We start from the raw sequence: 12,552 nt of genomic DNA on the forward strand, positions 1-12,552 counted from the left end.
ACAAATCAATGTTTCTCTGTTTCTCTCTCCTTTCTCTCTAAAATAAATAAAAAAGTAAACTAAAATTTTCACTTTATGAAATTTTAAGATATCAATTTTTAAATGTTTTCCATAAAATATTAATTCTCTATTAAAATATATCCACTGATACCACCCTACATGTATTTATATCAGATTTAAATTAAACTACTAGTAAGACAAAAATTGCATACAACCATAAACAACTTGTTTCAAACAAAAATGTATCCAACTAAACTGAAAATTCAAAATCATTTCCTTCAAAATTCCGCAAGTAAGCTGTCCACTGTGGTCATCTGCTATACAGCATTTTCATAATCACAATGCAACAACTGACATGCAGTCCCAAAGGAGAGAGAAATATTCCTCCCTCTGTTCTTCCCTAATCACTACATTAGGATATTACTATTTAACTACACACCAAAAACAGGTTCCTTTTTATTTATTTACTTTTATATATATTTTTATTGATTTCATAGAGGAAGGAAGAGGGAGAAAGAGATAGAAACAACAATGATGAGAGAAAATCATTGATCAACTGCCTCCTGCAGGCCCCACACTGGGAATCGAGCCTGCAACCAGGGCATGTGCCCTTGATGGGAATCGAACCTGGGACCCTTCAGTCTGCAGGCTGATGCTCTATCCACTGAGCCAAACCGGCTAGGGCAAGCAGGTTTCTTTTTAAATTATCTTCTCTAAAACTGACTAGAAAGTAACATTTTATTATATAAAGACATTAAAAATATGTATATAAATCTTTGAAGTCAAAATAGGCACTAATTCAGCATTTAACATCATGTTTTATTGCTTTTACTTTTTTCCCATTTATTACCAAATGCTCACACAAATTCAACATGTCCTAACATTTTTTTTAACACTTCGGTTAAAAAAACCGAATCTTCCTGCAATCTTCCATTCCTCCCGCTGACATTGATTACATGTACTTCTCTCAAGGATCGCTAGTAGTGCATATTTACAATATGCCAGATACTTTTTCTAAGTGCTTTATGTATATTAACACATTCACGACACCCAAGAGAATAGCTTCTATATCTCCATCATCTATCATATCTTACAGATGAGGAAACTTGAAACAAAGAATACTGTTTAAGGTATACTGTATTTGGAATAGAGACCAACTGTCCATTTCATTTGTGGAATCTGCTACAAAAAAAACACCAGCATTTGAAGAAACTCAAATAAAATATTTCTCTTTGCAGAAAACTTATAAGTAGAGTTCATATGTGTTTGTCCATACTGTATTTCTAGACATGTGTAGTCAATACAAGAGTCACCAACTACATATAGCTACTGAGCACCTGAAATGTGAGTAGCACAAATTACAATGTGATATAAGTATAAAATACACACCAGAGCCTGAATTTAATATAAATGTAAAACATACCATTAATAAAGTTTGTATTGATTACATGCTAAAATGATAATATCTGGAAACACTCATTAAATAAAATCTACACTAATAAAAGAGAAACATGGTAATTGGCGTACGACCACTACCCTTCCCATTGGCTAATCAGCGTATCCTTATGCAAATTAACTGTCAGCCAAGATGGCGGCCGGCAGCCAGGCAGCTGGAAGCTAACAGGAGGCTTGCTTGCTGTGGACTCCAACGTTCCCCGCCGGCCTCTGAGCTTCAGTTGGAAACATAGTAACATTTATAGAAGATAAACAAAACTCCAGAAAGCTCCTGTCAGTCAGCCGGGATCTCAGAGCTGGAGTCACAACATTGTTTCGAATACAGAAAACAAAGGCCAGAAACCTGCTTTCAGCCGAGCCTCAGAGAGAAAGCCGGCTCTCAGCTCCAGTGACAGCCATAGAAGGTAAATAAATGCCAGAATAAAAAAAAAAAAAAGAAAAAAAGGAGAGGTTTGGAGCTTCAGTCGCCTGCCAGCCTGAAAACGGCCCTCAGCCCCTCACCCAGACTGGCCAGGCACCCCAGTGGGGACCCCCACCCTGAAGCAACAAGATGGCGGCTAATTTGCATACTGAAGGCAGGCGGCAGCAGGCAAGGCTGTCTGCGGTCTGGGACCCGGATCTGTGACCCTGCCGGGCGGGATCAGCAGAGCCACGAGGCCTCCCGGCACCGGGATCAGCGTGACAGGGGGCAGCGCCCAAACGCCCTGATTGCCCTGCGGCTCTGTGTGTGACAGGGGGCAGCGCCCCAACCCCCTGATCAGCCCTGTGGCTCTGTGGGTGATAGAGGGTGGCGCCCCAACCCCGATTGCCCTGCGGCTCTGTGTGTGACAGTGGCGGCGCCCCAACCCCCCCACGGGCCCTGCTCTATGTGAGACGGGGTAGAGCCATACCTCCCCATCGGCCCTGCCCTGAGTGTGACAGGGTGTGGCGCCTCAACTACCCGCCCCCCCACGGGCCCTGCTCTGTATGTGACGGGGTGGTGCCCCAGCTCCCCTATTGGCCCTACTCTGTGCGTGACAGGGGGCAGCTCCCCAACCCTCTGATCGGCCCTGCTCTGTGCGTGGCAGGGGGTGGCGCCGCAACTTCCCTATCGACCCTGCCTTGAGCGTGACAGAGGGCGGTGCCCCAACCCCCCAATCGGCCCTACCCTGAGCGTAATTGAGGGTGGCATCACAACCTCCCCATCTGCCCTGTTCTGTGCATGACAGGGGGCGGCGCCCCAACTCCCCAATCGGCCCTGCTCTGAGCCCGACCAGGGGCTGCACCTAGGGATTGGGCCTGCCCTCTGCCACCCAGGAGCAGGCCTAAGCCAGCAGGTCGTTATCTCACAAGGGGTCCCAGACTGCGAGAGGGCACAGGATGGGCTGAGGGACCCCCTCTCCCCCCCGAGTGCACAAATTTTTGTGCACCGGGCCTCTAGTAAAATATATTATTAGAATTAATTTCATCTGTTTCTTTTTACTCTTTTAATGGGGCTATTGCAAAATTTTATACATATGTGGCCCACATTATTATATTATACTAGAGGCCCAGTGCACGAATTCGTGCACGGGTGGGGTCCCTCAGAGTGGCCTGTGGGGACTGGGCCAAAACCGGCAGTCCAACGCTGCCTGTTGCTCCCCTCATCCCGGCCCCACTGCACCTGCCGTGGGCTCCCACCCAGTCAGTCCTCATGGGGAGAGGCTCGCACCGCTGTAGTGGCGCTCACCACCCATGAGCCCTGAATCTGGCGCCTGTCAGAGGGAGGTGGAGGGGGCCGAGACGTGATCAGCCATCTAGGCGGCGGGCAGTGGGACGCCCTTGCTGGCCCGAGATCCGGCCCACTCACATTCGCGCCAGTTGTCAGGAGCCACCTGGTGGCCGCTTTTATATTGTTTCTTCCTTGCAAATTGTCTAGGGAGGCGAAGCGGCTGCAGTGCCCGAGGCTGACTTCCAGGAGGCCGGCAGGCGGCGCTGTCGGGATCCTGTAGGTGGCGCTGGTCCGTCAGTGCCTGGCCTGTTCTCTGGAGATTATACCTGCAGGACTACTGAGGGGTGGGGCTGCTGGGATGGGTTGGTCAGCTGAGAGGCACTCCCGCTGTGGGAGCACACTGACCACCAGCGGGCAGCTCTGCGTTGAGCGTCTGCCCCTGCGTTGAGCGTGGTCAGTGTGCTTCATAGCGACCAGTCGTTCGGTCATTCGGTTGCTTAGGCTTTTATATATACAGAAATCTATTAAATAGTTGGTTTAGGTTTAGGAATATGAGTAGCCACAGAAAATTATTATCGAAGTTCTTTTACCAATCAATACAAGCTTAACTCCTTCAAAGTGGAAGTATTATAAAATGGAAAGTTTCTCTCTCACTGTGTGTGTGTATGTGTGTATGTAGTATGTCATATAGATGTATATATACCTACATGTATGTATGTATGTACATATGTATATTTCATGAAAAACAGGAACACACACTACACTAATACTTAACTACATTCAACTCATGAGATTATTTTGTGACCAGGCAAACACTTGAGGTAATACCAATACTTTGTGGATGAGGAAAGAAAAACAAATCTAAGAGGAAATAACAGCCATGAGAAAAAATTTTATTTTCTTTTAAACTGAAATCATAAAGGTTCCTTTAATCAAAAATGATCTAACCACTTAGTTTCAGGAGTATAATAAATGCCAACTCTATGTGGTAAGCAAAATTTAAATTTCCTGATGGCTTAACTAGCAGACTATTAAAATATCTGATGTATGATATCTGGTATCTTCTAGTAAATATCCAGTTTATGGATACCTGTCACATTGTTTTGATCAATTTTATACATTTAACTGATTCTTCTAAACGGATACTGGTCCACTATATAGATGAAAATTACTCCATAAAGTTTACATCAGATATCTGGAAAAGTCACATTTATAGTCATGGCTACTATCAGCTGTCAAGCCAAAGAATATTAAAGAAAACCAAGAATTTTTAATATATGCTGGTTAATTTATCATCTAAGTGACATATGTAGTATAACAAAACAATTGAAAATGGTTAAGCAAAATTCTGCATTTTGAAAGGTTCCTTTTTTTCTGGTTTTATTTTTTATTGCAACTATGATTTGAGAAGCCATGGTGAGAAAGTAAATTAGCAGGAACCATAAAAATAGAGTTGCTAAATAAAGTACACACTAAGATTTTTTTTTCCCCTCCCACAGATTATTTAAGACATTCATTTTTTTTTATCACTAATATACCAATATTTTAGTTTGCTATGAAAACTAGTTAAACCATCTATCCCAGGGTTTCTCAACATTGACACTACTTATATTTGGGGCTAGATAATCCTTTATTATGGAGAGACTGTCCTATGTATTGTAAGATGTTTAAGAGGATCCCTGGCATCTACCCAATAGATGCCAATAGCACTCTCCCACAACAGCTGAGACAACTAAACATGTCCAAACATGGTCAAGTGTCCTCTGTGGGGTTGAAATCCCCCTTAGTTAAGAACCATTGGTGTATTCCTACCCAAAATACTTTCCTTGGTGAAAATTACTTCAGTACTTCCTAAACTACTCTTCCTTGGGGATTCCCAGACAGCTTCAGCAGAGAGATCATTAAACTTCCTGAAACCATATGCAGAATACTCTGGGTAGGTTTTTACTTGTGTGCGTGCACTGGGATGTGTTTCATCAGATCCTGAAAGAGTTATCCCAAAAATGGCAATTAAAAAAGGGTTAAGAATTAGTGCTTCGACTAAAATATTCACTGTTCCCTGAGCCATCTTTTCAAGGCTATAAAGACTGACAATACTAGTTTATACAAAGCAAATAATTTATTGGTGCTATTAATTATTAGGCAAAATTGCTTTACCACACGTACAAACCCTTCATTCAACAAATATTTACTGAGTGCATTCTATAGGGTGTCCCAAAATTCACGCAAGAAGTAATTTTGATAGAAAACACAGGTTTATAATTAAAAATTGTAAATTTTTTATTGATTCATAAAATATACAATATAGGGTTATGTATGGAATAGCACATTGGGTAAATGGCATCCATGGCTTTGCTGGCACATATGCAAAGCCGTGGTCTTCAATGGTCTTCATTGTCCCTGCTCCTGGGCCATAATTGGTACTTGGTAATGCTTATCAAATTGAAGGGATTGAAATCAAAGGGCAACAGATATTAGAATCTGATTCAATAAACCAATTAAAATTAGGCTTTTATTTTTTGTTGCTGTTGTTGTTAATGCTCACGCAAAATTCAAATCTTGCATGAATTTTGGGACACCCTATATATTCTAGACACCATGTTATTAGTATTTAAAAGCTAAACTTAAATTCTATTTCCCTTACCAAAAATAAATAAATAAATAATTTTTAAAAAAATTAAATAGCAGTATAAAATCCATATTTATTGCCTATAACCAAGTAAAATTTCTGCTTCTCAAAAGTTAACATAAGAAAATGCACTAGTTATAATGCTAGTGCCTAAAGATAAAATAAAGGTAAATAAATAAAATAAACAATTTATTTTCTAAAAAGATACAAATATTCAAAAAGAAACTTAAAGATACTCAGACTTATACAAATAAGTTATTGTTCAATACATTCCTTTTCATCTCTCCTTTCCCTATCTTAAACAAAACTCAAATGTACTGAATGATATACTATGTATTAGACATAGTTATTAAGCCCAGAGGATATCAAGTGAATAAAAAAATATGAGATAAAATGAACGGAGCCGATCGAAGATGGCGGCATAGGTAAAACACCGGAGACTGCCGCCGTGGACAACCACTTCAAAAATACAACTAAAAGTCGGAGCGGACATCAACCAGAACCACGGGAAGGCTGGCTGAGGAGAGTCTCTTCAACTAGAAGCAAAAACAACAGCATTCCGACGCTCAGCGGAGGCGCAGTGTGGAAAATTTAAAGGTACGGCGGTGCGGTGGTGAGGGTGCGCGAGCAAAGCGGGCTGGCGGCTGAGGGCGCGATTGTCGTTTTCAATCAGGAGCGAATCTCAGACTCTGGACTACAGATCCGGGCGAGTCTCTAGGGACCCAGACTCAAACGGGAGAAGCGGGACTGTCTGGCTACGGCCCCTCCGAGGTTTGCAGCGATTGCTGGGACAGAGAGGCAGAGCCCCAGGGGACGGACTGAGAGCGGCCATAGCTGCTCCCTCCCCCCCGCCCTGTTGAGCCCGCCCCGCCCAAACCCTGCGCACAACCATTTGCCGACCGCCTCAGGCAAGGGCTGGACTAGCACCTCCCCTGAGGACTGAAGTTTTCCCACAGCTGATTTCCACAGCCAGTCGGCCTGATGGTCAAATCCCTCTAGTGTTAACTACAACAATTAAGGCTTGGCTAGAACAAGACTGCGCACAGAGACCACAAGGGGGTGCACCAAGAAAGCATAAAAGATGCGGAGACAAAAAAACATGACAGAAATGGAGGATATGGAGCTAAGAATCGCAATTTTGAGGGCTTGCCATAAATTTGTGCAGAGCCTCACGAAAACTAATGAGACCCTCGATGCTACGATAAAGAAATTAGAAAGTAAGCATACACGGACTGAAATAAAGAATATTATACCCAATAGCAGACCAGAGGAGTGCAAGAATCAAACCAAAGATTCGACAAAAAACACCCAATTGGAAAAGCATAATGAAAAAAGAATCCGAAAGTGTGAAGATAGTGTAAGGAGCCTCTGGGACAGCTTTAAGCGGACTAATATCAGAGTCATTGGAGTCCCAGAAGATGAGAGACAGCAAGATATTGAAAACCTATTTCAAGAAATAATGGCAGAAAACTTCCCCCACCTAGTGAAAGAAATGGACTTACAGGTCCAAGAAGCGAAGAGAACCCCAAACAAAAGGAATCCAAAGAGGACCACACCAAGACACATCATCATTAAAATGCCAAGAGCAAAAGACAAAGAGAAAATCTTAAAAGCAGCAAGAGAAAGAGGCTCAATTACCTACAAGGGAATACCCATACGACTGTCAGCTGATTTCTCAACAGAAACTTTGCAGGCCAGAAGGGAATGGCAAGAAATATTCAAAGTGCTGAATACCAAGAACCTACAACCAAGATTACTTTATCCAGCAAAGCTATCATTCAGAATTGAAGGTCAGATAAAGAGCTTCACAGATAAGGAAAAACTAAAGGAGTTCATCACCGCCAAACCAGTATTATATGAAATGCTGAAAGGTATCCTTTAAGAAGAGGAAGAAGAAAAAGGTAAAGATACAAATTATGAACAACAAATATGCATCTATCAACAAATGAATCTAAGAATCAAGTGAATAAATAACCTGATGTACAGAATGAACTGGTGACTATAATGAATCAGGGACATAGAAAGGGAATGGACTGACTATTCTTGGGGGGGAAAGGGGAATGGGAGATTCGGGAAGAGACTGGACAAAAATCATGCACCTATGGATGAACTCAGTGGGTGGGGAGTGAGGGTGGAGGGTGGGGTGGGAGCTGGAAGGAGGGGAGTTATGGGGGGAAAAAAAGAGGAACAAATGTAATAATCTGAACAATAAAGATTTAAAAAAAATAAATAAATAAAAAAAAAAAAAAAAAAAAAAAATATGAGATAACCAAGTGCCTAACATCATGCCTAGAACACAGCAGAAGTTCACAGTTCCTTTTCTTCCTTTCTGTCCTCAAGATGCTTACAGTCTCATCTCCAATAAATATCACATGTCTTATATTTCTCTTTTAAGTTATCTTTTAGATGCTGAACCAAAAAAAAAACTCTCTTTGTAATTCAAATTATATAAGCTAACTGAATAAACAGCAGCTAAGTATGTAAAATATCTGAATAATTATAATTCTATAACCAGATGAACATTTCTTTCTTTTGTTAAAGCAAATAATCCCCAAGAATTCCATTCTTCCTATAGTACAATTTAAAATTTATAGAACCACTAATCTTTTTTGGATTATACAACTGTGATATACAACTTAAAGAGCTATTGCATTCAATAAGTGGTTTGGGGATAAACACTAATGTAATCAATAAGTATATAAAAAATTACTAGAGAAGAATATGTCTGCTTCAAGATTATCGAATGGATTAATGTTAGAATGAGTATAATGAGAAAATGATGCTTTAAAATATGTGGTGAATAAATCTTCAGAAATAAGTTAGAAAGTAATCCTGTGTCTGTAAATGAACATATCACCCCCCAAAAATCAACACCATCATCTCTAGCCAAAAGCAAAACTACTAAGAAACAGAAGTAATTTTTTATAAAAATAATAATGAAAATGTTATGCTTATTTTATATACTGACAACAATTAACTCAATAATATTATGTAATAAACTTAACCTTCACAGAAAAGATTATATTGATCATTGTAAATCACACGAAAATTCTAAACAGACCGCATCAAATTATCTGGGGGGTTGGGGGGGGAATTTCCAACTCAAAATGAAAAAATGTTACATTATTTATATATTTACCTGCACAGCAAGGGAAGCTGCATTGTCAGAAAGCAAAATTTGCTCCCCTGTGGAAATACAATAAAATGTTTGAGTCAAAAGTGTGATTGCTAACCAAGTCAGATATACTTATATTTTTATTTTTAAAAACTATTCTTATTTTTAAAAAGATATAACCTTTCAGTAACATAAGTATTAAGTTCTAGATCAATGCTATTTAATTATAATTTTGATTATATTATCATTGTATGTAAACAATTATAAAACAAGACTATTTCCTCTAAAACTGATTATTTATCACATTTTTATCAGCAATATATAATTAAAATCGCTCACTTAAAAACAAAATTCATTTCTCAAGTTTTCAAGATATTCCTCTTCTTTTCATTAAAATTAAGTATATTTTAAAATTAAGTACTATTTGTATCTACTCAAACCTCTCTAGTTAAAACTATTTGAAATCATATAAAACCAGCTTGCAGTTAATATTGCACAGTGTGTCTAGGTCTGTCACACAAAAGAAAGATGACAAGTTCACTGCAATAAAAATTCCATGCTTAGAAGACTAAGGCTGCTGCCTATTAGTCTTCATTACTTTGCAGTCTTCTGACAACTGTAGCAGGCTGCTGAGCCCCAAATGGGGTCCATAATGTGATCTGATGATATATGAAGAGCTGCTAAAGGGAGCCTGAACATCCTGGCCGATACATTTTAACAGTTCCTTTTTACTGAGAGCCCACTTTACCACAGGACTTCAAAAATCTGCTGTGTCAGCTATTGGTGCAGTAAATCTGCCAACTGCTCCTGCAACCACATCATTTTACACTGCCTACAGCAGCCAATATAATGAGTCAATAATAAACTAAGGACCTTATAGGCCATGAATAGTTGGTTTACACTGGCAGATACAAGTTTAGGCAAAATCTCCTAGACAAATTATACAAGGGAAGCCCTTTTTATGTTTTATGTTCTCCTTGCAGTAAATTATACTATTGAAGGAATTTTTTTAATAGATATATTTTGATGCAAGGCCATTTTTAATTGTGAACAAGTTCCTACCTTTCAGTTGCTGATATAATGTAGCATTTTCAGGCCAAGGTTCTACAGCTGTGGAAACAAGGCAGTGGTAATTAGGCACATAGGGCAAAAACATATGAATAACCCACCAAGTTAAATAAGCACATGCATTGGCCTAGAGCAGCGGTTCTCAACCTGTGGGTCGCGACCCCTTTGGGGGTCGAACGACCCTTTCACAGGGGTCGCCTAAGACCATCGGAAAACACATATATAATTACATATTGTTTACAGTAGCAAAATTACAGTTATGAAGTAGCAACGAAAACAATTTTTTGGTTGGGGGTCACCACAACATGAGAAACTGTATTAAAGGGTCACAGCAGTAGGAAGGTTGAGAACCACTGGTCTAGAGCATTTAAAGTCAATTGCCAAGTTACCTTAACTGTGGCAACTACTCACACTACCTTAGATTCTATGGTAACCTGTGTAAGTAGGTTAGATAATGTTTTAAATGCATGTTTGGTTTATTGTTTGGTGGTCATTTGTTTTTTGTTTGTTTGTTTGTTATGGGGAGGAAGTGGAAGATATCTTGCCCAATCAAAAGTAAGAATTGAAAAAACTAACTTAGCCTATATGCTACTATTCCTTTAGCCTCCTTCAAACACAGACATATCCAAAATGTTATTCATATATAAAGATACTGAATTCTGATTCACTATAAAAATAGTGAAACAATATTTATATTTCACTGTAAACATTTAACAAAGTAAATTTTCAAACAGACAACAATACATGAAAGAATCAAATATATCTGTATGATGCTGTGCATGTTGCTTTATAAGCTGGTAGTACTTAAACATATAGTGGAATCCTGCTGTATTCTAGAACATTTCATTGCCTTGATCCCACCACAACCACCCCACAAAATCGAAGGAGAGTAGCATGATGAAGCAATAAGTACCTACAATGTCAAAGCTGATAAAGCTAATTTTAGGCCTAAAGTCAGGTTTGACCTTGACTCCTAACCATTTGTCTACAGAAGACTAGTTAGCTACAAAAATATTAGTAACTTATCAGTGCTTGGAAAAAGCACTAGATTTAAATTCTATCTAATCAATTGCACTTAAGAAGCAACGTCTCCACTTATAGAATATATAGGATATGATTTGTTGAATTGTCCTTTGTAAAAGCCATAAAACATCAGAATCACCAATTCTGGCATAGTAACTACATTTGCTCTCAGGAAAAAAGTAAATTAAATACATGAAATTTGATAATAATTAGTATTTTCTTATTCTGTTTATAATACAGTTTCTGTGATATAGCAATAAATTATCATTTGATATATAACTCTAGCTGACTTTTTTAAAGAAATGTATGTATGTGAAGTATTTTTTTTCTTATGAATGATCATTTAAGATGCACTAAAACAGTCCCAGGGATAAGGTGACTCCTTAGCTTGCTTTTATTTACACTTTAGAATAAAAAGGAAAACGTAATAGTAGTACTATAAATTATAAATGCTAGCTTTGCTTTGGTTTAGTTTGGGCTACACAAAATTAAACTCATACTTAAGGGTAATTAATACCATGAAATCGCCAAGCAAATAATGAACATACATAGTTTTATATGCTATTACCCACCACATTATACATACACATAAAGGCTACTGAGTTTCAACTCACATACCAAAAAGGCAGTGAAACTAAATATTTATTATGTTATTGTAAACTTTTTAACAAAGTAAAATTGCAGTAAGAAACCCAATTAACCTGTGTAACACAGTTTTATAAAAAGTCAGGGAAACAAAAACAAGCTGACATCAGCAAATTACTCAAAAATAACCTTTTAGGATAAATTGTATGGTCAGCACACCTACACTGTTTACATCTATATAAGAAACAATACAATGAGGTTCATTCATTATAAGATCCTACATCATCAAAGATTCAATTGTATGTACTATATTAATATTATTAAAGCAATAAAGCATAGAAATAAAATTTACAAAAATTTCAAAGATCTTGAAACTAAGTTCCTTGAGGACACAGATGTGTTATATACAGCGTATCTTCTGTATCATGTTGTGCGTATAGTTGGTGTTCATTAATTGTGTGTTGAAAAAAAGAAAAGGGATATTTTGGTTAAACCTACTACTCTATTCCCTAAATATTTTGGCTAATCAAAATTTTATCTGAACTGCCCTGGCTGGTGTTGCTAAATGGTTAGAGCATCAACCTGCACATGGAAAGGTCCTGGGTTAGATTCCCAGTCAAGAGCACATACCTGGGTTGCAGGTTCAATCCCTGGCCTGGGTCAGGGAGCATGTGGGAGGCAACCAAATGATATGACTCTCACATCAATGCCTCTCTCTCTCTCTCTCTCTCCCTCCACCCTCCCTTCCACTCTCTCTAAAAAATCAGTGGAAAAAAATGTCCTTGGTACTGAACTTAATATTATCAACTCTGTTAAAGCAATGGATGTTCTAATTAAAAATTCTGGTAATTTTAACTGCTGGTTAGCTGTTTCATACACATACGAGACATAGATTTAAATTTTTAAAAACAATGGAATAGCATTCCCTTAGCATTAAATACATGCTAAATATAATTTAAGTGTTCTCTGATAAATCAGAAACTATTT

The 12,552-nt window shown here is 38.7% G+C and overlaps 1 protein-coding gene across 1 annotated transcript in view; it reads right to left on the minus strand.

Annotated features, from left to right (window-relative positions):
• MTX2 (metaxin 2) overlaps window positions 1–12,552 on the minus strand; it is a 65,037-nt gene that overhangs the window by 31,347 nt on the left and 21,138 nt on the right. Inside the window, exons 2-3 of the mRNA XM_070422701.1 lie at window positions 9,952–9,999; window positions 8,914–8,960 (exon numbers count right to left, since the gene is read on the minus strand). Coding sequence (XP_070278802.1) covers window positions 8,914–8,960; window positions 9,952–9,999 — 95 coding nt within the window. The remainder of the gene's footprint in view (window positions 1–8,913; window positions 8,961–9,951; window positions 10,000–12,552) is intronic.

This window comes from Myotis yumanensis, unplaced genomic scaffold, assembly GCF_028538775.1.
Source record: "Myotis yumanensis isolate MYYU_CA2020_CCGP unplaced genomic scaffold, mMyoYum1.0.hap1 SCAF_8, whole genome shotgun sequence".
Taxonomy (NCBI): domain Eukaryota; kingdom Metazoa; phylum Chordata; class Mammalia; order Chiroptera; family Vespertilionidae; genus Myotis; species Myotis yumanensis.